This window comes from Passer montanus, unplaced genomic scaffold (assembly GCF_014805655.1).
Source record: "Passer montanus isolate IOZ18808 unplaced genomic scaffold, ASM1480565v1 scaffold8, whole genome shotgun sequence".
Lineage (NCBI taxonomy): Eukaryota > Metazoa > Chordata > Aves > Passeriformes > Passeridae > Passer > Passer montanus.
Window position 1 is genome coordinate 9002098 of NW_024373256.1, and position 25330 is coordinate 9027427.

The 25330-nt window shown below is 41.3% G+C and overlaps 3 protein-coding genes across 5 annotated transcripts; all 3 read right to left on the reverse strand.

Annotated features, from left to right (window-relative positions):
* Positions 1-544: 544 nt before the first annotated feature.
* Positions 545-11817, reverse strand: RRN3 (RRN3 homolog, RNA polymerase I transcription factor). 2 transcript variants are annotated; one of them, XM_039732317.1, is made up of 18 exons: positions 11700-11817; positions 11473-11576; positions 10982-11038; positions 10057-10146; positions 9836-9965; positions 9334-9393; positions 8804-8867; positions 8261-8330; positions 7801-7899; positions 7108-7203; positions 6539-6674; positions 5625-5755; positions 4882-5012; positions 3931-4115; positions 3262-3370; positions 2691-2843; positions 2390-2477; positions 545-1983 (listed from the first exon to the last, which is right to left on the reverse strand). In XM_039732317.1, exons 2-18 carry the CDS (start codon positions 11563-11565, stop codon positions 1825-1827), a joined length of 1851 nt encoding a protein of 616 aa, XP_039588251.1. In that variant the 5' UTR covers positions 11566-11576; positions 11700-11817; the 3' UTR covers positions 545-1824. The 2 variants fall into 2 exon arrangements, with proteins under 2 accessions (XP_039588251.1, XP_039588252.1); XM_039732318.1 differs by having other exon boundaries at positions 11705-11804.
* A 1909-nt stretch (positions 11818-13726) lies between these two features.
* On the reverse strand, positions 13727-18424 carry LOC120513144 (transmembrane protein 238-like). Its single transcript, XM_039732265.1, has 2 exons — positions 17882-18424; positions 13727-15333 (listed from the first exon to the last, which is right to left on the reverse strand). The coding sequence occupies exons 1-2, from the start codon at positions 18265-18267 to the stop codon at positions 15324-15326; spliced, it is 396 nt and encodes a 131-aa protein (XP_039588199.1). The 5' UTR covers positions 18268-18424; the 3' UTR covers positions 13727-15323.
* A 1809-nt stretch (positions 18425-20233) lies between these two features.
* On the reverse strand, positions 20234-25118 carry RSL1D1 (ribosomal L1 domain containing 1). Of its 2 annotated transcripts, none has more exons than XM_039732532.1 (9): positions 24957-25118; positions 24715-24854; positions 23782-23920; positions 23066-23214; positions 22827-22928; positions 22136-22229; positions 21923-22051; positions 20989-21192; positions 20234-20756 (listed from the first exon to the last, which is right to left on the reverse strand). In XM_039732532.1, exons 1-9 carry the CDS (start codon positions 24990-24992, stop codon positions 20412-20414), a joined length of 1338 nt encoding a protein of 445 aa, XP_039588466.1. In that variant the 5' UTR covers positions 24993-25118; the 3' UTR covers positions 20234-20411. The 2 variants fall into 2 exon arrangements, with proteins under 2 accessions (XP_039588466.1, XP_039588465.1); XM_039732531.1 differs by having other exon boundaries at positions 20989-21195.
* Positions 25119-25330: the final 212 nt, after the last annotated feature.

Below are 25330 nucleotides of genomic sequence, written 5' to 3' on the forward strand. Positions count from 1 at the left end.
TTTAGCAAAACACCAGCACCTGCCAGCACACCTGCCTGCAATTACATGGAGCAAACCAGAGCTGACACAGCAAAGGTTCCAGAAACAGTTAAATAAATCTTCAGTACAGACAGTTCAATGTCTGCACATCACATGGGGTTTTTTTCCTTTTTGTGATATGTGGAAAGCTCCTGAATCACATACCTTGTATTACAGCTGGGGAAGTTTTACACACCCTCATTTTGGACGTAGTGTCTGAAGGGCATCTTTCAAAGGATATTTTCCTGGCTGTTGATCTGAGGGTTCTTCCATGCCAGGAGAAAATGCAATTATTTCAGATGGAAATCTATTGTTTATTACTCAGGACTGACAATAAAGGGGACTACAATTAAAACCTAAACTTCTCAGTTTATACAATGAAGAACAGATCCACTTATACACTTTGCAGTGTCATCTCCAAAACTCCTTTCTGCAATCTGTCAGAATGAACACCCCAACTCTGAGAAGTCAGGCTCCACAGGGCACCTCAGTTACATGCAGACATGTGGTTTTCTCAAGGATGTTAAGAATTGCACTGTTTGCATCAACCTTTATTGGCTCCAAATAAAAACCTTGTCTTGAAAGCCTCCAAGTTCTGAAGAAGGGCAACTGGAGTTTAGTCTTAAATACATAAAATTTGCAACTAAATGTTACACAAATAACACTTTTTTTCCCATTGTTTATATTCTCACTCAAATCTAAAAGCCAGCAACCATGAAAAGAAGACAATAAACCTCTGTAGAGAAACTCTACACTGACTGACAGACACATGGACAACACAAGGACACCACCGACACCATCACATCCTTTCCACAAGGGAAGATTTTTTTTTTCTATTTTCAGCATTCACATATAAACTTCAAATTGGAAATAAATACCTGTCTTGGAGCACTTCACAAGCACCCCAAAGAAAACTATCTACAAATAATACATTCAGCTACTCCCTCATTTTCAACACTTCCAACAACCATCACTTTCATATGTCTGAACTTTCCTAGCTGGGAAAGGTGTGTGTCAGCTACAGATTTAAGGAGGGATAATGCTTTCTGTCTCATACACTTCCCACTAGCAAGGGGCTTCACCAAGTATGGCTCTACAGACAGGAAAAGCTGAAGAGATGTGTGTGGAAGAACCACTGCCAGACTGGATTCATACTCTGCCTATTGAGAGATCTCCTGTTTTAGGGCAAATTTAGGAGGAAACTTCCAAAGGGATCCCTCTAGAAAGCAGATTAAAGCAACATGGCTACTGACTGCTTTATCCCAGTACAGAGTAAGTGAAACCCAAATAAAATCAGTACAGGTTTTTTCTTTCCACTTTCTCAAGCCTTACATTGGGTGCCAAAAAATGGCACCCTAGGGCAAGAGATTACACCATTACTGTGAAACCAGCTCAAGAAGTCAGAGTTGGAACACTAACAGTGGAATTCTGGCCCCCACACAAATCTGCAGGAAGAAACACCAGAATTTCACCCCTGATATATAAAACCTGGTAGAGAAACATTAGTAAACAAAGTTTTGAAGAGTTGGAAAAAACTATTAAAAAAAATCCTTCTAAGTCATAAAAACCATTTCAATGTGAAATTTGTAAAATATCACCCTATTTATTCTCTAAGCTTTTCCAGCAACATATAACTTTACTGTAAGATATCTGTAGAAATCTGATTACTAGGAAACAGTAGTTTTTCCTAAATGTAGTTACTTAAACGTTTGCCAGTTTGGAAAGCTGAGCTCAAGTCTCTTTCCAGAGCAAAACATTGCACACAATTTTCAACCTATTCCACACTTTCCCTTCTGGTTGCCCGTGTCACAGTGGGTACGGCACGTAACAGTCTGCAGGGGAGCCAATGCTGCTCACAGGGCTCCGTGTGTTGGACTCGTAAGAATTTGGTGCAATTTCAACCACACCATCATTCTGGGGAGTTTCTCCTTTTAAGAAGTCATCGTCTTCATCTTCAGAAGTACCCTGCAAAAATGTGAAAGGATCAGTGAGAGCAGGAAGATACTGCCGGATCTTCTACTGTCAAGTAGAGACCTGGATTTACACTGTGATTGCCACAACCAGTTGGAATGGTAAGAGAATTAGATGTACTCTGATTACGAAATATGGGAACTGAATGACATCTACAGGGTAGATTTCCCAGTGACATCATCACGTCCATTCTCTGAGCACATTCATAAAGCTTTCTGATGGCTCCTGTGCTACAGAAGAGGGAAAAGTGTTCTCAAGGCAAGAATGGATCAATTCCTAAAGCTTCCAAATTTCAGTCTCAGTTTCCCCTAAATGTATAGTGTACTCTTATCTACTTTAAAAAATATTGTGCAATAAAAGCAGCTGATAGCTGAATTGTGTTAGGTTCAGGAAAGATTACCTTTTTAATGGGTTTCTTCAGATTCTCAAGATCTTCAGCACTCAGCTCTTCCCAGAACTGATACATAGGATCAATGATCTTCTTTGATCTGAGAGAGGAAACAAAGCACAGAATGAGTTACTGTATTCATAGTAGGGGTACATTTTAATTTAAACCTTTGACAGTCTGGTTAAAATGCAGAATATGAAAGGTACAAAGGGTCAGGGAGGAAAGTGATCGGCAGAAACACCGAAAGTTTCCTACAGAAACTTTCTAGATTTTCTAGAAAGGCACAGAGGAGTTGTTCACTTTTCAATTCTACCTTTTGAGTATGTAGGGGTCAAAGGGGAAGAAGCTGTCGAGGGGGTTGGTGCAGGTCTGCACAAGGTCGCCCCCGGTGCCGCTCCGCACAACGGGGATGAACTGCCTGTTGTTCCTCTCAATAATGGTGTAGCAGAACACCAACTGGTATTTCCTTTAAAAAAGGGAATAAAGAAAAGATAAGCACTTCCAGCAGACCCACAGCAAGATTTTCAGATGGAAGGTATGAAAACACAAATTAATTTTTGAACAAATATCACTTCTATCTTCCATTTTCCAGCTGGTATTAGGAGTTTGCAAGATAGTCACAAGGTAAAGAGTCTGTTCTCCTCTTTTAAGCTCCTATAAAGTTTATTCAAAGTACAAGCACACTGGCTCCAACACAGAGCAATCCATTTCATAGGATTGCAGGATTCCATTGAAATTGACCTAGGAATAAACTTATCACACCTGGAATATAGGCAGTGCTCTGTCTCAGGTAATATTCAAGACTGTGCCTAACAAAACCTCGTGCTAGTTTTAGATACACACAAAACCTGTACCAAGCTTTACTGAAGTAAATGAGCAGGTACCTGGTAATGGCAGCAAACAAGTTGACAACAGAAGGGATACAAATCTTCAGGGGGTTTAGCTGACACATGACAATGCGCTCAAAATTTAAACTCTGCAGATATGACAGACCTTCAAAATAAGAACAATTAGCAAATATAAGTTAGACATCATATAAACTGAACTTGGTTTCTAAGAATTTCCAGTGTGACATGCCTGCACTCAGCACACCACCACAGAAGCACATCCTGGGGCACTCTCACAGTGGAGATCTGGCCCCAACATGTGTACAAGCCACCTCCTTTTATTTAGAGCACAACAACATAAACTTGCCATCAGATACTTGACTGGATTGACCATTATAAAACAGAGCAACAGTAAAACTTCTAATGAATCCTTTCAAACCTAATATGCTCACCTTTCCTTAAATTTCCAGTTAGACATCATATAAACTGAACTTAAGTTTCTAAGAATTTCCAGTGTGACATGCCTGCACTCAGCACACCACCACAGAAGCACATCCTGGGGCACTCTCACAGTGGAGATCTGGCCCCAACATGTGTACAAGCCACCTCCTTTTATTTAGAGCACAACAACATAAACTTGCCATCAGATACTTGACTGGATTGACCATTATAAAACAGAGCAACAGTAAAACTTCTAATGAATCCTTTCAAACCTAATATGCTCACCTTTCCTTAAATTTCCATCCAGAAGTTGTTTATGACGGAAGATAAGTGTATAGAACACTGCCTGACACGTGGAATAGAACGGCCCATGGAGAGCTACATCACAGTAGGCATTAGCTCCTTTATCCTGATTATCAATGTATTTATGCAGCCAGTTCACCAGAAGATCCAGACATGCTTTTACTGTACTGTAGTGCAGGGAGAAAAAAGAAGCGTAAAAATAACACCTGAAATGGTGTAGAAAAGATACAAATCTCAACAGTTACAAGAATATCAGTAAGAAAACCTCTTTGTAAAAGAATGATTCTGTTACAAGCTTTCTCCTTTATCTCAGCATAAAATGAATCAATCAGCACTGAAAACCCCAAACAGTGAAATGACAGGATGGCAAAAGAGATGAATCCATGAACACACAGTAAACAACCAGAATCCTTGGCTGCAGGTAGTACAGAGCAACGCCTCCCATGTCCACCAGGTAATTCCAATATCCAACTAACTCCAATGTTAAAGTCACCACACCCACCCTGAACAGCACAAAAACATAGAATGTGTACATAAAAAGGAAGACATTTTAACCACTTTCTATCAAAATACTAGAACAAATGATCATCCTGTTCCAGGGCCTGCAGAAAGTGCCTAACACTGGGTACTGAAGACATCAGATACTGGGAATCCATGACTGCCTGAAGTCAGCACAACCTACCCATGCTCAGCACTTCTTGGTTAGTGAAGCCCTAAACAACAAGTCATGAACCTCAGCAATCATCAGTCTGCATCCTGCATGTGTTTTCCTGGAAGCTTCAAAACAATACTGAACCAGTATTGTTGAAAGGATGAGCAAGACTCTTGATTCAGGCTTACTGACAAAGCAGTGGGAATAGAAGACCAATTCTCTACTTAAGCTCCACAATAGCATTAATTGTTTGGTTCTGCTCATGTATGAAAACAACTTACATAATGGGAATAAATTTAGCTCTTGCCAAGAAGCTGCCAATATAACTCCCAGCAGTCTGCCTGATTACTGAAGGATTGTTTGGATCCTGCAGTTTCTTCCAAAGATGGTCTAAAAATGCTTCAGCAAATCCCTGGAAAAAAAGATATATAGAAATTGTGAGATGACACTGTTTAAACAACAGATTCCTAACACTCAATTCCCATAATTTCCATAACCAAACCATTACAAAAATCTACATATAACTGCAGTAAATAGCCACACCTACACATGATGGAAGAGCATTCATTTCTGTGTCTTTTTCTACACTCAGTTGTAAAAGAGAGAACAATAGCTTGTTGAGAGACATAGAAAAATTGAGGGGTGGGGGAAAAACAAACACAGACACGATTTTCAAATCAAAGAGCAACAGACAGCATCTCTGCAATAGTTTTGGGATGCTGAAGAAATTTGCATTCCGTGTCCTGGGTCTAACTGATTCTTGTCAAAGAGATCAGTTCTAACCAAGCTTGTTCCTTCACACTTGCTAAGATACCATCTGTAAGTGGTTTATGAACAGCATGGGAAGAACAACCATAAAGAAAAAGAAAGCAGTAACAGAGAAGGAAAAGAAAGTGAAGATACTAATGTACTTGCTATCTTCAGAGTAGAATTACAGCAGAGAAAACTTTTTTGTAAAAGAAACCAAAACAAGGATGCAGAAATGACAGAGGACACTGTATTTTAAAACCAGTTTTTTACTCACCAATTTAAAGCTACAGATGTAGAACATGAAATACTGTACATGACATGAAGCATGGGTTGGTAAAATGAGCTTGTCAAAGACAGAAACCAGATCCCGATACAAATCCTTCGTGTTGTTGATGTCAAGCTTGCCTACACAACAAAGAAACAGAACAAAATGAGCCATTTCAGGGTTTTTTTTCCCCCATCCTCATGCTGCAGAACTGGTATTTATATCTTTCTACACCAGCAAGAAATATGTAAAGAAAAACTGTCAACCTGAGTTCTCAAGTTCATCTGACATCTAAAAATCCAGGTGTACAATTCTACTGCTTTTTAAGGTGGTGTAAATGAAGAATCTCTCTGTGTGAGTGTGCACATATATAAAGCTGCTAGACATGCAAACTTTGTAATAATATGTTAGAAGAGCAAGAAAACAACACAAATAAATCACCTGACTTACGTGAAGAAGATACAGCATAATGGTTTCTAACTGTTGTTTTAAATATATAAATCTCAGGAATTCAAACCCTTAATACGTAACAGTTAAAGATATTTATTTCTTTTTCTTTCTCCTGTAACAAAGCCAATTGATTGATGTGTCTGGTTGTTTTGATCTACTACCAGTCCTTGTGATGTTGAAAGGATCCATAATTCTTACACTCAAGTAGAGCAAATGATAAAAACATTTATACCCTACTACAGTTTGGATACAGTATCATGTTAATGGAATCAGGATGTCTCCAGGTGAAGACTAAACCTCTGAAGCCCTAACTGCACCTCTCCCAGCACCTGGGCAGAGGCAGGAACGTGGACTACAGCCTGCTAATGGCAGAGTTCTGCTCTATCTCACAGTACAGAGAGAAAGAACTCCTCTTGTGTGTTTCTTACTTGTTAGCAAAACAACAGATTTGGTTAGAGAGCAAGGGTTCTCACCATCCACATGGCAAACATCTCTAATGTAAGAGAACAGGATGGTCATCAGGATGTCCAGGCGCTCTGCAAGCGGATGGGCCATTCTCTCAACACTGGGAGAGACAACTTTATTTCCTTTTCTGTCTTCATCTTCCTCCTGGTAGATAAAATGGCACATGCAGCTTTTAAATATACAAATCATGGAGACAGCAATTACAGGAAAAGTCAAACTAAATTTATCTTTCAGCAATATGCTAAAATTTTATCTTTTTTTTTAATACAAGCAGTATCTCATTATACAGTACAAGGAAATTTTTGCACACTAAGCCAAGTATCATGAGTCCTTTAACTAGCTTTATTGCACAGCTGCTTGTGTTTTTACACAATGAAATTGATTTGCTGGATGTAGCACTGGGTGTTTACATGAATAAACTCAATACCCGAGAACGCATTTATCATTTGTCAGCTGTTTAGGTTTCAAGAGCAGTGTATAGTGCAGTAACAAAGTAATAATGAATTTCTACACTTAGTTAATGCACTTCAGAAGTGATAATTTTACTAAAAAAAATTAATAGAACAAGATAACCAACCATGTCAAAAAGTCCCTCCTCTGTAGATTTTTCCTCGCTAGCACAGTTATTAGCAGTTTCTTCAGCATCTTCAATATCTTGCTGTGGAGTGCTAACCTACAGTTGCAAACAAGAAATTAATTTCTATAAAACCATGACAATAATGTGAAATCGGGTTTTTTTATTATTTATATAAAAGACATGACCACATGAGTAAGTTCTTGACTAGATTTTGTCCTGAACTAAATAAACGTTTTAAAAAAGAATGATGTGTCATACACAAATGCACACTCCAAACATTCTGAAACTTTACCTCCCCAGCATCCACTCTCCCCAGACTGTTACACAGTGAGGCAAAAAGCCATGATCCTTTACAGTGCTAGCGCTCCTGCCTTTTTTTAGGACTTTTTACTTCAAAGAGATCCTCTTACTTCAAAGAGATGACACAACCAATCAAGCACACAAAGGGAAGCACAATCACTACAAACAGTTATTTGGATTCTGGCAGAGACTCCAAGCAGGGTGTAACACAATACAGTTACCCTCAGGTGTGGGAACATCTTTATCCTGGGAATGAAGTGTAAATTTAGCTGGGTTTATACCCATGATCACATGGGCATTTTTTGTAGAGTCTAAAAATGAAGCATACTTCATTTCCTACTCTGTGTATTTTAATGCCAACCTTCCATAAAAGATAACACAGAATAAACTTACATCCAACTTCAGCAGCTTTTCAATAATAAGCTCCAGAATCTGAAGCCTCAGAGTTGGAAGATACACAGTAACTCGCAGCAGGTTATGGACATAACATTCCTACAACACAAAATTAATTGGTATCAATAACAGTGTTAACAGTCAAATTTCTGAGACTCCTCATCAAGGAGGTCCATGGTGTGCATTGATTAAGAAAGCAATCCAGTGGAAAAAATATGTGGTGATGTCATTAAAGATGAGCACAATGCTTGTGCACAAGGAACTCAGAGTGCTTTGACAGCCTTACACTAAACAGACACACCCCTATACATGGTTATGATATATGTAATTATTATATATATAACAATATTCTTCAAAAATCTGCATGGACTGCCATCAAATCAGTTGTAATACTATACAGAACATTTATACCTTTAGATAAACAGGTGAACAAATCAACAAAAATAGTCACAGCTCTTACCAGAGTTCTTTCTGATTTATTAATGAAAGGAAAGAATTCCACAAGTATCGGCATGAGAAACTGTGGTGTCCTATAAGGAATTAAAAACCAAAAATCAGACCTAAAAGTTATAGGCTGGCAAATATTGAACTCCAGCACTCTAAAGATGTACTGGAACAAGCTTATTTCACAGGAACTTTATTTTAAGGTTAGCAATTGTACAAAATGTAGTTTGGCAAGGATCACTGGACAGATAATAAGTGGCAAATTTTCACAATGCACTTGTTAGAAGCCACTTCAAATATCAGTACAGAATATAGAATACAGGAGCCACTATCAACACTTTTCCTACTTGCCATTTCTGTTAACAGGATTTTCAGCTGCTGATGCCTGACAGAAACTTCATAATGTTTGCATAAAGCATTTACCAGTTAGTGAATACTGGGAAAAATCATGCAATGAAATGAAGTGTTATACTTCCAATTAAGAGAAAAAATCCCATCAGTTCCCAAGTTTTAAATCTGCAAGGAAAGGGCACACAAACCCAAGGGATTCTATACTTACGAAGGAACATATCTTGCAACAGTTTGCAATGCTCTGTGGCATGTATCAAAGTTTTCAGTAATGTCTAGAGAAAGAAAAAAGAACTCTTATGCACTTGGTTACAGAAAACTAAATCAGGAACCAGTAAAAACAGTTCATATCAACTACACAATGAAAAGATTCCCAAGGAAACTGCATTTGCCAAAATGTTCTTTTGCTGGAGGGGGGTTTACTGAGGTAAATAAAATAGAAACCAAACAACTCCTAACTTTTCTTTGGCTCTGAAACAATCTAGGGCTACGAATGTTTCCCTCTGCATTCTATTCCTACAGATACTGCACCAACAGGAATAGTTCCAAAGTAATAAGGAGTGGGTTAGCACACATTGATTCGAGTACAAGAAAGTCTTTGACTTGGGAATTTAAGGATGTTTCTTCATGTTTTACTTGAACTCAGCTCAATTAATTTTGCAAAAAAGGAGCAACACGCACTGGACACTTTCTTAGTAAAGGCACTACAGCAGCATATATATCTACATCCTTTATACTCACTTTCATCATCATCATCAGAATCTGAAATATCCACATCATCTTCTCTGATGGTTATTCGAGCTAGCAAAAAATGAGATTATATCAAAATTGTATAAATCTTCTAGGTAACAAATTCAATAGCAAACACACTGAACAACAGTTTCCACCAGGACTAAAACATCAAAATTAGCCCACAAGACTCTCTTCAATACTGTTTTATTTACAGAACCAGGAGGTTTCTGTAAACATCTGACATGATCCTCACACTTCAGCTTTTGGTTTTTTAGTAGTAAAAATACTATAGAGTTCATTCATTTCCAAGACATCTTCAGAACAGGATCTGTATTAGCACCTGGAATATGTCTTCTCAAAACGAGGTACAGAAAACTTTCTGTATGACAATCAACATGAAAAAACTCAATAACTCAACAATTAATTGTGTTATGGACTGTATTTATACAGAACTCATCTATCTAGGGATTTTGATGAGCAAACAAAGGCGAGTAAGAGAGAAGTAACTTACGGGGGACAAACTGTGACACGATCATGCGGAGGCATGGCCTGAGGTGGACAGTTTGTGCTGACACAAGATTGCCAAGAAAGCCCAGATATTCTTCCACTACCTCTCGGCTCCTTCTCAACCATGGCAGCTTCTAAAAGTAAGCAAAGATCAAGATGTCAAAGAAGGATGTTTTGAGTACTAAACTCTTAATTTTCCCATGTAGCAAACAAACAGATATTTACCAGCAAAATGTTGACCAGTTGTTCAAGCTCTTTGGTCAAATATGCAACAGAAGCTCGAAACTCATGCAGCCAATTAATGATCTGGGCATCCTTAAAATAAGCAGAAAAAACAGGTAACTATTTCAATAAACAGTACTACCTATTAGCAGAAAATAGCAAAATCTTTAGAAGTAAACGATTAAGACTAAATAGAGATTGTTTTCAGACTAACATGAAAGGAATTTCAGTTTATGCCCTCATCAATGGAAGTTCTTGAATGCAGAATAATTCAGGCCAACTCCTAAACCAATGGCCTGCCATGAAGACTTCAGTCAAGACTGAGCAAGGCATGAAACCTCCCTCATACAGAACTTAACAGAAATTATATTCCATCATAATTTTCTTTCTTCTTTTGCTGTAGTTTAAGCAGGAGGAACATTCAAGTCCTGAAACAGCAAATGTGGGAGGTACTTGTAGCTATGCAGAAGAGCTGTGAAATAATACTTCTGGGTGTAACTACTAAATGCATATGTATGTTAGTGCCTAATGAAACCAGATTTAGTGAGAACAGAAGGTAAAATTCAATGCAACTTAAAGGCTATGAAAGTCAGAAATCAGTCTGATCTACAGAAGTGTCTCTATAATCAAGCATCAGTGACCTAAAAAGATGGTATCTGGAACAAAGACAGACTCAAAGGGTAGAGCAGAGTCAGTAAGCATGAGACACCATTTAAAAAGATCCTGCACATACATATGTATAGAAGAAGACATTTTTTTCCCATTTAGAGTATTAATTCTGATGGTTTCTGCAAAGAAAAAAAGCTGCTAAATACCATTTAAATGTTTAAAGGAAAGGATTTGTGTAAGCACCAGAATGACTTGTCTGGTGATTACATTCAGACAGACAAACTTTAAATCATCAGACCCCTGATTATCAAAGTCTTACCTTTATGTCTGGATCTGACAGCTGATGTTTTAACAACTCAAAATCTGTGGTATCACCCTAGCAGGGGAAACAAAAACAAATAAATTACTTTTTTTCTTTTTCCCTTCAGTAAAAACTACCAATTTCGTCAATGTATCTGAACAACCAACTACTGAACAGGTACATAAGAACACAGCCAGCTCAGGAAAGCTGAAGCAGCAGTAACAGGGTGTTGTCCAGAAGACAACCGCGGCTGCTGGCTCATTTTCAGCTGCTCTCCCTGCAGACACAGCTGGATCCCCGTGCACGCTTCAGCAGAAGCCGGGCTTTACATTCACCCAGCCGCTCAGGTTGACTCACGGGGGAAATCTTTTCGCTCGCACAGCAATACCGCCTGGCACAAGCCTACAACGCTCAGCCGCCTTCAATTTTTTTCCCTAAGCCTTCAGGCACGGTCTTGCGTAAGGCGAAACGAGTCTTCTCACGGAACGACCCCAGGAACCAGCAGTCACCTTTTCATACTTGAGCAGGATCTCGGTCAGGGTCCCCCCGAACCGCACCGTCTTCCTGGGCGGGGAGCTGATGAACTCGTCCGCTCCCAGCATGGTCTCGGCGCCTGCGGGGAGGGGAAGCCGCGTGAGCACCGCTCGGAGGCCCCGGGCACCTCTCGGGCCCCTCCTCAGCAGGGAGCGCCGCAGGAGCCGCTGCTCGCCTCCCGAGGGTCCCCCCCGCTGCCCACCTTGCCTTGCGGTGCGGCCGCGCCCGCTACCGGGGCCAGCGGCGCCTCGCCCCGCGCCCGGCGCGTCCCGGCTGCCCGCGCTGCCACATGCCGCTCCGGCGGAAACTGCGCGGCCGGGCACGGAGCGGCTCCACTGAGAGGCGCCGCCGGGCGGCTCCACTGAGCGGGCACGGAGCGGCTCCACTGAGCGGCACCGCCGGGCGGCTCCACTGAGCGGCACCAGTGATCTGGGACGGAGCGGCACCGCCGGGCGGCTCCACTGAACGGGCAGGCAGCGCCGGCAAGGAGCAGCCGCGGCGCTGCCCTCGCCCGCCGTGGTGCGGGCGGGCCGAGGCAGCCGGGCAAGAGGAGCGGGAAGATCTACTCTCGTCACCGTTCTGGTTTTAACACTGAGTCCCCGTAGCGCTCCCAGCGTTCTGGGGTGCGTGAGCAGAAATCCAGATTTATCCCCAGGGCCATGGTGGAGCGATCCCATCCTGGGATTGTTGACAAGCGAGCGCTCCCTGGCGCCCTGGGCAGCTCGCCGTGAGCGGTGGGAGCCGCGGGCAGCCCCTCACAGCACAGGTGACACCAAGGGCACGGCCAGCCTGGGGTATCAACTCAAAACTGCAATCCGAAGGGATAAACTAAACGGTCCGAACAACTTAATTGAGATTAAAGAGCGCCAAGAATCTGCTCTAAACAAAGTGGAGTTTGACCTTGGGAAGTAATGATGGATTTGATAGAACAGAGGCACAGGAACTTCAAGTGAGATTGCTCGATGTCTTCATCCTCCCGGTGATGTGTTACAGACTTTTCTGCCTCGAGCAGAAAAGTAACTGGTTTTGCTCTCAAAAGTGTGTATGCACACACGAATTCTACTGCTAGAGTAACCCGGGTAGGTATGAACAGAGACTTGCATGTCCCGTGTCTTTCTTCAGTAACATGCAATCTGCTCAAAGCTTACTTTGGCTGAATATGTACAATTTACTTCACCCATAAACTAGCTACAGCAACATGTGCCAGGATTTGACCTTAGCCCTCTCACCTTGTTGTACACTTATGCTCCTTTTCTACACAAACTCCTACTGCAATAATTATGTCGCTACCAGCAACTCTCACGTCACATCAAACAGATTTTTGTGGGTATTACTAATAATTTAATCTTCCCCTGATGAAGATGTTCCTATTTAAGTAGACACTACATACCACATGAAAAACTTCCATTAGATGCAGTCCACATTTTAAGTCTAACAGTTTAATCCATCTACACGGTTAGAAACTGGGGGTTGGTGTTTTTCCTTCAGTGGCATGTAGGATGACATTTTGAGCTAGGTTTAAAGCTTAACTAGATGGAAAAGACTCCTGTAGCCACACTTCTGGAACTAGTTTGGTTCTTTGTGATTTTGGCTAAGACTTTAAACAGCATGCATGGCACTTTTCTCAATGGCTAGAGGAATTCTTTTGTCTGTACAACTCTGTCCAATAACAGCAAGCAGTTCTAAACGTGTCCAAGAGCTTCTTGCTCTTGGACAATGTAAAAGTTCTTTGAATGGACTTTGTGCTGCATTGACCAAAGCTGATAAGGATATCAGGAAACTAAAATAGTGTTAAATATTTGTTAATGTGTAACTGCACATGATTCCCAGTTTCTGTTGAGTATGAGCCTTCCTGGTTTAGAAGGCAAGTTGATGGTATGAAACAGTAACTGGATGCATTTTCCAAAAGAAAATAGTTACAATTCTCACAACAGGTATCATTGCTACACAGCAACTACTGTCTGTCTCATTGTTTGGACTCACCATCTCAGTAACCTTCTAGTGCTTTAGTGCTTTTCTGTGCTTAACATCCTCCTTAACTGATGGACCAGCTCCTATATTTCAACTTTAAAACATATCCCATTCATACTAGTAAACTAGTTGGAATTCCACATAACTTTTGAGTCAAGTTGCACTCTAGCTACCATCTCATACAACAATAATTAAGTACTGATATTTGATTTAGGATTAATTATTGTAATATACAAGGAATGCAAAGGCTTGCTCAATTCACTCTAGTAATTATTATTGCAACACTTGAAAAGAAAATTTTGGTTTTCACAGAATAAGTATGTAAACTACATATATGAGTTTTGGCATAATTTATAGCTGCTAGTAATCATTCCACTTATTAAACACCATATCTCATAATTCATGTGATAAGTGAAACTATGGGGAATCAGAAAAAGCATCTCTTTCTGTTCAGAAAAAGGAAATGTTAAAAAATTCTTGCAAATGAAAACTGATCTACAGGTTTTAAGGGAGGAGCTTGTTTGGTTTGTTTGGTTTTTTTAACCAGGCCATTGTGACACTGCAGTGGTGTCACATTGCAGTTCCATTGAAAGAAGGAAACAAGTTGCATACATCTCCTAAAAACTGTAGATAGTAAAGGAGAACTCATATTGCAGACCTTCAAGTGTAGTGTTCTTCTGAATTTGTTAAAAGAGCATTTGGAAAACATTTAAAAATGAGAATATGCAAAGAAAATAAGTTACTCCGGTAATTTTACAAGAAAACACTGAAAAACATTTTAAGAGTTCATAAGGAAGTACAGCCACAGTGTTCTTAGTAAATATTTTCCTTAATTCCACATCTAGTATTCAGTGAGGTGTGGCATAGAACAATTGTGCATTGAAATTTTAAGACCTACCAGTATTTGCTGATGGTGGCACCAAACTCTTAGTGTTAGTTCAAAACCAGAACAACTCCTGAGGAAATTCTCCACACAATTCTACCATTAGCACAATTTTAGGTCTCACTAGCATTAATAGAAATATTTTTCCAGGTACTGTTTGTTAATGTTTTATAATGCCTTGGAGTACTTGCTAATCAACAGGATTTCTTTTGGTCATGTTCCCTCTCTCAAATGCTTCAGCATTAGGAAAATAATTTCCAACAGCACTGGACTAAAAATGCCTCTTGCAAGAGTCATCATATGACATCATTTGTAACTACAAAGAATGTACTTGTATGCCAACATCACTGGTGTTATTTGTATACTTATAAAATCTCGACTCCAGGTTATTTCAGAATAAATGAAACTTTTCACAAAAGACACTGTAAATTGTGTATTTACACTATAAACAACTTCTACATTTGCAGCTTTCTGTCTACAGTTTAATATAGACATTTTAAAAGCACCCTTACAAACAAAAGTATTGCACTGGCATTATAAAAATTCACAGTAAGTTTAACTTCCACACCTTGGTAAAAAAGAGTGCAAGAGCTTTTCATTGTGCAAGAGCTTTTTATCCAAACCTTTCAGGTTATTAAAAATAATCTTAAGTAAAACAAAACAATAAAACCATCCATTTGACAAGCTGCACTGATATTTCAGTGAATCAGGTTCAATTCTCTTCTAGCTCTCACTTCTCAAAAAGATTTTGTGGGATCTTTTTTCACCATTTCAAAGTATATCCAGTCCAACACTGAAATAGGTGCTTTTGGCAGAGATATGGCTCCATGTGTCCATTTTATGGAGAGTCCACAATGCTTGCAGAGGTTATTCCACAATGAGAGAATCCTACTGTTTTGGGTAGGGCATCTCTTTCCATAATTTGCAGCATTTCCCCCACTTTTTGGGGCAGTGACGTCAATAGTCGTGTCTTCAACAGATCCTGAAGATAACACATGAAGAAAAGGTTACTCCAAAAGAGGCTTAGAACAAATGGCAATATAACTCTAAACTGTTACTTAATCTTAAAAGTACTTTTCCTCATATTTAACAGCCATTTGGGACCCAAAGAAAAGCCTATCTCCATTAGTGGCCAAGAGTGATGTCTCAAGGAAAGCATAAGAATATGGCACACAAGTAACATCTCCTCAGGATGTCAGCTGCCACTGACTGCCCCAGGTCTTCCTGAGCCAAACATTCTATCTTTCCATCTCTTCTGCTTTGTCCTTTGGATTTTTGAATCAGTAATTTTTTCATCTGTCCCATGGCAAGCTGTCCCACACTTTAGTTACATGGCACATGTCAGTTTGTTCCTGCTTTGCCTTGGGAGGCAAGCACTTCATACCTTCCCCATACCTGCACAGACTTCTGGAACACTTTATATTCTTTGCAGGCTTGAGGATTTTAATCTACTTATTCCTTTAAGAGAAGCATTCCATATAATGAGAATTCTCACTTTCCTCTACTATATAATTTCTAAGGCAGGAAATCAGAACAACATGTAGTGTTCCTTTCATAGCTTCAAAATGTTAATGCTCAAGAAGGTTTCCAAATGGCCAGTTAAGTGAGGACATTTGAGGTGGGTGGGGTTTTTTGTGGTGGTGTTGTAGTTTTGGTTTTATTTCTTTGGGATTTTTTTTCTTTTTTTTTTTTCTGAATGTGTGTGTATGTGGGGTGGTGGTTTTTTTTCCCTCCTCGTCCAGACAATATCTGCCCAAACATGTTTAACCCGTTTGGTTAAGTTCATAAATATCTCCTGATGGGGAGAGCATTTGGTCTATCAGCAAGGAATGATCTGATTCAGACAGTTGTTTACGAGAAGTTCTAGGATACTTTAGATGAATTTACTTCAAAAGGGAACTCTAAAATATCTTTCAAGGCGAAACCATTTGTTATCCTTTGTTTCACCTTGCAAGAAAATCACAGAGTTTATGTTCCAATATGTAACATAACTGCTGTACACCCCCTGTTTTGGTTCCTTCTGAAGTGCCATTACTGAGGTTTGTTTACTGTAGCAACAGAAGCTGCTGGGATATCTTGTATTGACTAAATCACTATATATTTATTTATATATCCCTATAGGACATATAAATCTAATTACAATCAGGAATAAGACTTTGAAATAAGAAATATCTCAAAATAGTGGATAAATTTCACTACTAGGAGTTCATTAAAACAGAATAATATCCATGTACACACATTGCACCTACAGAGACAGCAGGTTATCTGCTGAGCTCAGTACCTGCCATTGCCAGGATCTTTAGATGGAATGGCTCTGCATAATCATTTATAAATGCAAATCTTCCTCTGCAAATATGGACCTGCCAATTTTAGACCCAATTAAAAAAATGGCTGAAAACAGAATGGCTCATTTTCAACAGCCTGTTTTCTAATTGCAGGTGTAGTTAATAATAAACTAAAGAGCAGTAACAATCTTTGAAAGTTGTGTTGCTGCTGCTCTTTCCTAACTCCTACAAGTTTTCTATTAAGGAATAATTATCTATACTCAATCTCCCTACTGTTAAAACTTTCTCTCAAGAAAAATGTCATAACTTTCATGAAAGAAGACAATTTTCACATGAACTTTTCTGTAAAACAACAGTATTTTCAGAACTTAGTTTCAAGGAGAAGCAGGAAAAGCTGATCTTGTACATAGTGAATCAGGACAGCAAGATGTTTAGAATCCTTGAACAGTTCAAACAGTACAAAGCTGTATTTACAGTTCCTTCAATAGAGGATTTTACATAGTGAAGTGAAGACTTGACTTTATTTGCCCACATATTTTCACGGCATTAAGCATGCTTTTCTTCCTAAATATAAATGACCATACTAGGATATATTGAAAAGCTTCATGTTCTTCAACCATGCTTTGAAATAGAACCTAGACACTTCCTTTACACATCAGGTATTATCACATCTTTTCTAGATGACTGAGGTTCAAGACAAACAGTTTAACTATTGATTGCATTTATGAGTTTCAACCTCTTACCTACAACTCTGCCCCCAAGTTAAAACCAAGTCAGCATTTCACCTTTCTCGTTCTCCAATAAAGCAGCACTTCATGGCGCTAACGAGGGGGCTTCCCCTGCCAAGAGCTCGTGTGGGGCAGTGCTCAATGGCCATTTCTGGGAGGAGTTGGCTCTGTCAGGACCAGCTCAGAGCGCCACGGCTCCCGTGCCGCTCTCTGGCAGCAGCTGCACACGCCAGCTCCACCACCCTCCCCGGGCTGCACTGCTGCTCCGTTCTTAGACGGCTGCAGGAAGCGTCTTCCCTGCCTAATCCCATTTGTGCAATCCTTCCCACCTGATTTTTTACCACCTGAGCTGAGAGAGATTCCCCACTACTTTTATTTTCAGGAGCATCAGCTGCGAGCAGGGGGTTTAACAGAGCAGGTGTTAAACCCAATCTCGGGCAAGAGAGCCCTCCCAGGCTCTGGCCAAAGCTCGCAGCGGACTGGCCTGGCTGTCCCGTCCCGGGGTCCCGGCTCTCACCTGCCGGGCTCGGCGTGGCGGCCGCGGGAGCCCCCGGCTCGCTGCAGCTCCAGGTCGGCGGGGCGGGCGGGGGCGAGCGCGGAGCTGAGGCGGAGGCTGAGGCCGTTCACCAGCCGCCGCAGCAGCGTGTCCCCGCGGCCCTTGGGCGCCGACAGCCCCACGTCGTCCCGCAGCTCCTCGAGCGGCACCTCCAGGTTGCCCGCGTACCAGAACACCCACCAGACCAGGCTGAGGAAGATGCCGATGCCGCCCGCGTAGATGAGCAGGTCGGAGAAGAACACGTCGGCGAACACGCCGGCCAGCAGCACCGCCAGCCCCACCGCGTCGAAGGCCAGCGCCAGCCAGAAGGCGGCCACGCAGCGGCCCAGCCCGCCCGGGGCCGCCATGGGAGCGGCGCCACCGCCGCCTGGGGCCGCGCACCTGAGGGAGGCGAGGGCGGCGCCCACCTGAGGGCAGGGCCGGGCCCTCCCACCGGCCGAGGGGACGGGCAGGCCGCGCCCCCCGCACCTGAGGGCAGGGCCGGGCCGCGCCTCTGCCCCCGCAGCCGCCGGGGCGGGCACACGCCGCCCTCACCGCCCCGCCGAGCCCCAGCGTTTGGGAGCTGAGGGCTCTCTGCGAGCACTGCTCGCTGCCGTTCCCGGGGAGCCGCACACGGCCGGGCCCGCTCAGCTGCTCCAGCTGAGGCAGCGCCACCTCAGGCCCCCTAGAAGGGAGAAACTTCAAAAAAGTGATGAACATCCGCTTCTTTGATCTCCGCACTTGCCAGGGAGGCAAGCTGGTCGCAGGCAGCAGAGATTTGCAAGACAGTTACAATGCGCATCTGCAAATGCACACAGACTCCTTCAACTGTGCTTGAGGAGGATTAAAATGAGCAGCTGGAATACAAGTCCAGGCTGACTAACAGGAAACAAGCTGTCAATGCAGGATGTAAAATTCAGTAAGCAAAACAGTTATGTAAAAGGCAAGACACATATTTCAGTTCACCCTTGTGTTAATGACCTGATACATATCTTTTTACACTCCCAAGTCGTCAAACACAAGAACTGTATTTAGATGTAGGGCTCTCTCTCCTGTGCCTGCTCTCACAAGGGCCCTACATCTAACACCTTATTTAATGATGGATAAGCCACTGTTCCAGTAACTAGAAATATCAAGCCAACAGGAGCTATGACCAGGGCACAAGAACTGTATTTAGATGCAGGATCGCCTTAGCCTGTTCTCACAAGGGCCTTACATTTAACACCTTATTCAATGATGGAAAGAAGCCACTGTTCCAGTAACTAGAAATATCAAGCCAACAGGAGCTATGACCAGGCCAAACAGGTACCTTCCACAGTTTAGTGGAAATAGCGTGCATTAAATGATACTGCTGATACTCCTCCAGTGACAGTGAGTGCTGTTGGTTTACTGGGATTACTATCCTAGCTTTTGGTGCACAAAACAGTTGAAAAGTTACAAAAAGTCAGGGTTGCAAAAGGGTCAAAAAAAGTTGACACCACAGACCAAGGAGAATATTTTCATATTCTTTTTCAGCACCCACTTTCTTTCTAGGTAGCCAGCCAATATCTTGGTATGAGGATAAAAAGGAGATTTGGTAGGGGTTTTTGAATGACAAAGGAGGCTGGTTACTTCCTGATGATTGATCTTGTCTCTTACCAACTTTTTCCTATTTGGAGTTTTTACCACTGGGACTTTCCAACACAAATCTGCCTCATATGCTCACTCTGCAAAGGACAGACAAGTTATTATACAGAGAACAACTGGGCAGTTGTGTAAAATTTCAAATATATCACCTTTCAGTCCTGAAGTATGTATTTTTCATGCCTTATTAGGACAAGTTCACTTGGCTGGCACAAGAGGAATTCACACAGCCTTTGGCTTTCTTCAGATGGAAGAACAGTTTTGTGAGGAATACTCTCAACTGTTCTAGTGGCAGAAATAAAGCCCAAAACTGAAGGTAAGATTTTGCTTGATGTTGTAAAATATATATATTAATTAAAGCAAAATTGTTTGTGCCTTTTTAACTTACAAATTCTCTAGGTAAAAACAGCTAAAAATTACAAAGTGGGGCTTGGTATCAGGCTGCTAAGCTACATATCTGCAGTAACACCAATCACTGTCAACCTGTCTTTATTATATTGAAGTTTTTAAAGAACTGTAGCAGTTTTTTCACCTTTAAAAGCACATGCAGATTGCTGCTCTTGGCACGCTTGCTTCTTGCTTCAGAAAGACAGCATTTATTAAAATATTTCTCAGCCTTTTTTCCCTGGGATAAACCCCTCTCTTCCATCTGACACTTGAAAAATTTGTTTGGGGCAGCAATAGGCCAGCAAAAGATAAAAGGTGATGGGACCATTAAGACAGTGAGTTTATTTGTACCAGCTTGTAAATTAGAAGGAAACCAATGAATCATTACAGATCTTGGTGAAAAGAAGCTCATGGGATCAGATTTCCTAAGAAGGTATTTTACTTCATCAATAGATTTGTTTACAGAAAATAATGATACAAAATATGTTACAACAGACAACGTTCACACTGACTGCGGCACGCGCACCTTTTTGGGTGCCTGCTTCTGTAGTTTTGGAGACTTCCTGGCTGACTGTAGTGACTTGCCAGCTTTGGGTGTTGCAAAAGACTTTGCTTCAGGTTTTTTTGGAGCCTTTTTCATGTCTTTTTCTTTTATTGCTTCCTTTGGATTACTGACCTGCTTGGCTTTTTTCTCTTTTGATGACGTCTGCAAGTTTGCACACTCTTCTGTAACCTCAGGTTTTGATTTTGGAGTATCCACCGCTAGAGATGTTTTCTTTCTCTTACCAAGAAGTGTTTTGGTTTTCTTGCCCAAATTGTCACCTTTTTCTGAACTTGGTCCCATGTTCTGTATTTGACACAAACAAAAAATTACCATTCCACCAAGAAACATATTTGCTGTTTTTAAGGAAGAAGGATCAGTGAAAACCATTACAAATGTCTAAATGACTAATACTTTCAACTGAACTGCACCCTAGTGTTGAAGTGTGCTAACACATACTGTTCTCTAAGGAGCAATGAAGTTCAAAATCTGTAGTTTTAACTGAGATGCAAGTTTCTTAATATTTTTCAACCATTACCTTCAGGTCAGCTGAGCTTGTTGTTTGTATAGGCACCAGTTGTGGAATTTCTTCATCATCACAATCACCTGGTTCTTGGACTATTTCTATGTTTTCTTTTCTCACAGGCTCCTGGGTACCAGCAGCAGCTTTACTTTCTGTTGTCACAGTGACTTGACTTGGCTTCAGTTTTTTAGCTGTCCTCTTCACTTTCTTGGGTTTTGCCTTCTAGAATCAATCAGAAGTACATCTCAGACAAATCTCAATGCCATTTCTAAATGTATAATAACTGTGGTGTAGCAACATTAAAGACTTTTATTCAATAGACCTGGACTAATCAACCATATGTAAAATATGCAAAAATGCATGACATGCAGAAGTTTATTATAAGTAGCTCACAACTATAGGAATGTCAACCTTACAGTCTCTAAGTTGAATATTCATAGTCCCAATTTAATTTCAGACAAATGAATACAAACAGAACTCAGTACAAAGGAATAGCCAATTATTATTTTAACAAGTATGAGGTCCCCTTATATACACAAATATATGAGATTTAGAATTATTCAGATGCCACTGATTAACCAACAAAAAACAGATGCATAATCAGAATCCACATATATGTTATTGAGTGTATTTTCAGAAGGCAAATACGGATAAACAAGAGAAGCAAAGCTCTAAGAATGAATCTCAGGTCCCTTGAGTTAGGTCTAGAAATACTTCATTTATTTCCAGTTTGCTTTAAAATCTGTAAGGGAGTTGCTATAGTTTCATTATTATAACTGAGGATTTGAAGCACTGAGGCAGTTTTAGCCATAAGAGCCTGGGATCAGTTGCTACTGCATTTAAACCTAAAATAACAATGCACAGAAGGAAAACAAAGAACTAGAACTAAATTTAATTATTTAATTTAATTCAGATTTAATTTATGCAAGTTTGAAGAAATTTTGGTTACCTTTACTTTATTTTTCTTGAGAGGTGGCTGTTTGTCAAGCTCATCCAGGTTGGAGATATTCGCAGTGAATATTGGGAGTGCAACTGATTTAAGTGTTTTGACGTGAAGAATTTTTACATTTTTCCATTTCTGCAAAAACAAAACCAGTATATTATGAAAAAAGAAGGTTGAAGGATGAAGCTATTTGTCTGTAACGCAGTCAGTCAGCAGTACCTTTGGTAACTTGTCACCAATCACTTTTGCTGCTGCAATGATATTCTCAAGTATCTCGTCCACTTTCATCCCAGTGTGACCTATGCGCATTGTACTGGGAGAAAAAACAAATAATAATTATATATGGGCAAATAAACTTATTTAAAGTCACTTGTTTAGTTTAGGCATACCCAGAAATGCAAAAAGCCCACTTATATGCAATTATCATAAAGGAGGGATGGCTATTGCAGAAATCTTTTGTGATAACAGTTAGAAGGGATTCACCTGTATTCATCTTTCCACATTTGGATATGCAACTTCTGCCTTATATTACAAAGCATTACTACCAATTCAGATCCCTTCAGATACACAGTACATGAAAAAAATCTTATTAGAATAGAATATTTTGGAAATAGAAAAATATTATTAAATTAGATTAAAACTAAGATTGTACATGTGCTTTGACAGTGACAGGTGCCTAGAAATTCCTTAGGTAAAAGGAAAAAGAAACAAAACCCCTCAACTTCACAGTAAAACTTAAGTAGAATTACTAATTTAACTATACAGGTAAAGGTTCCAAAGTACCCCTATTTGCAATGGTGACCCTTAACATCTTTTTTTCACATACTAAAGGAATAAAAATAACTCTTAAAATTCCTACAGTTCAGATAGAACCATCCTTCAAGTGATATATTAATCTATTTGTACTTACTAACAGCACCCTTTGTTATTAACTGGGAGTATAGTCCCTTGGATGTATCTTTCCAGTTCCTTGGCAAGATCTTTGGCTTTCAGGTTCACAGATAAAGGTGCCCTAAAACAGAAAGGGAGAGGGGTAAAAAAAAGAAATAATTAGAAAATCCAAAAGAAAACCAATTCCTCCATTACTAAGAAGGATCTGATCTTAAAAGAGATAATGCAAGAATGGATTTCCAAAGTTTAAAGACCTACTTTTTCTTTTCATAGAAGTGTTTTCCTAGATGTGAGGGCAAAAGCCTTCTAATTCGGTCATCAGAGAGAAAGAGATCAAAACTGTTGAGGAGGCGCTGCTTCGCTTCAAACATTTTATACTCCTTTTTGAGGGTTTTGTACGAGATGATCTGCAACACAAGCACCAGCTTAGTCCCTGCTGCAACCTGAAATGCCTCTCAGAACCGCAAAGATTAAAGCTGCATAACTGATAGTCCATCTAGTCCATCACAGTGCATTCTTTTAGAATGTTGAAGACAATAAAAAAGTATCCATTTCATTCTGTTTTAAAGAATCAAAAACCATGGATCTCTTGCACAGTAACTGCACATCACAAAACAGAACTTGTGTACATGAATAACATCCAAATCAAGCTTAAATATAACATGTTATATAGTTTAATAAACAATCACACATTGTGAGTTTTCCCAGGTGGTTACTCAAACTAAATATTGAACATTTATCTAGAAATTGTATCTGATTACTAAAAATCCTGTTTCAAACTGAAGAAATTATTCCCAGTAAACTATGCATTTTAGAAACACCACAGTCTGAGTAGTCAGAAAAATCTCACTAGAGTATACGAATGAGAATTAGAATATTAAACAGCAGAAAAGAACAACTACTTGTATTCTTTTTGGTGGTACAAAAGGAAAGAAATTACAGTACTATATTATACCAGCAAGGACCTCCCTTACCCGGCTAATACTTCTGATTCCATTCCGGAGTAAAAGTTTCTTGTACAGATTTTCAGTCTGTTCTGCTGATAAATTTGGTTCATCCTTTGTGAACAGGCAAACATCAGCTGTTTCTGGTCGAATGCCATGGGGCAGTGGTCTACAATGAGAATATGAGATGCATAAAAAATATCTAATAAGAGAAAGAAGTTTTCCCCAGAACTACAACTACATTGGCATCAATTCCCTTTAATAACCTGCCTGTATTTATACTTTGTTAACTACTAAATATTCTCAGTGGAACCTGCAGTTGATAAGCATAAAGAACTCCAAAAGTGAAACCATGGAACACCACGGCTCCAGGCAGATACAAAGTGGAATAATCCTCTATCCTTCCAACAGCCTTCACCAAACAGGTCCTAGGAGGAAGACCCTCCATGCTCCTCCCTTCATGCCATGGCTGCATCCAGTCATTAGAAAAAAGTCATAACACCGTGGCCCTGATAATTGGATGTAAACTTTCCCAATGTAGTGCAGCTACAGTCTAAAAAGAGACTTCTAATTCATATTCAGGTTTGGTTATCAAAAGAAACTAGTATTACTAATGATTTGGTGCTGGTGGGTCAAGACAATTCTAGATATTTTCTAGATACAAAAATAGGTAATATCTAGGTAGTCTCTAAAGCTTAAGGACTGAAAGGCACATACCCTGTAACTGGCAACCAGCAGAAACAGGACCCTGCGTGTGCACAGCTGGCCCAGCCCAGCTCCCAGTTATACCAAAACAGGGGTAAAGCAGCTTCTGACCCGGCAGTGCCCAGTCAGGCCACAGGAGCGCCCAGGACAATCCCGGGGCAGTCAAACCCCTTAAGCTCAGAATCTGCAAAGCGTTCTTTCCCAAGCCAAAGGACTCGAGCAGCCCTGTAACCACGCGGCCGGATATCACTGCCTTACATTCTGATGACCTTTGCCACCTGCGGGACCTTCCACACCGTCACCTGGAGATGGACGCTCTCGCTCTCGTTGAGGAGCAGCGCGTCTCCCTTTGCCTTTTTCCTGGAGAAAGCCAAGAGAGCCTCCACCGCCTTCTTCACCTGCAACGGCACCACAGTGGCAGCAGCCGCAGGTCAAGCCCGGCCCGGCCGCGCTCCCGCCCGCCCGGCTGCCGCAGCCCCGGGCCCGCCGGTCCCGAATACCTGCCCGCGGTCCAAGGGGCTCCTCCGGCTCGCCATGGCGCTGCCGCGTGCGCTCCGTGCTTTGCGCCGCACGGCAGAGCCCTTCCGGGGCGGGCCGAGCCAGGAGCGGCTCCGGGTGTGCCGTGCGCTCCGTGCTTTGCGCCGCACGGCAGAGCCCTTCCGGGGCGGGCCGAGCCAGGAGCGGCTCCGGGTGTGCCGTGCGCTCCGTGCTTTCCGCTCCTGCGCACCGCAGCCCTTGTGAGCCGGGCCGGGCGCACCCTGAGCTGCGGGCGGCTTTGCCCGGCAGGGTCACCGCTAGCCGGCCCTGGAGCAGAGTGCCGGAGGCTGTCGGTCCATCTCGCTTCGGCACCGCGGCCAGCCGGAGGTCCAGCCGG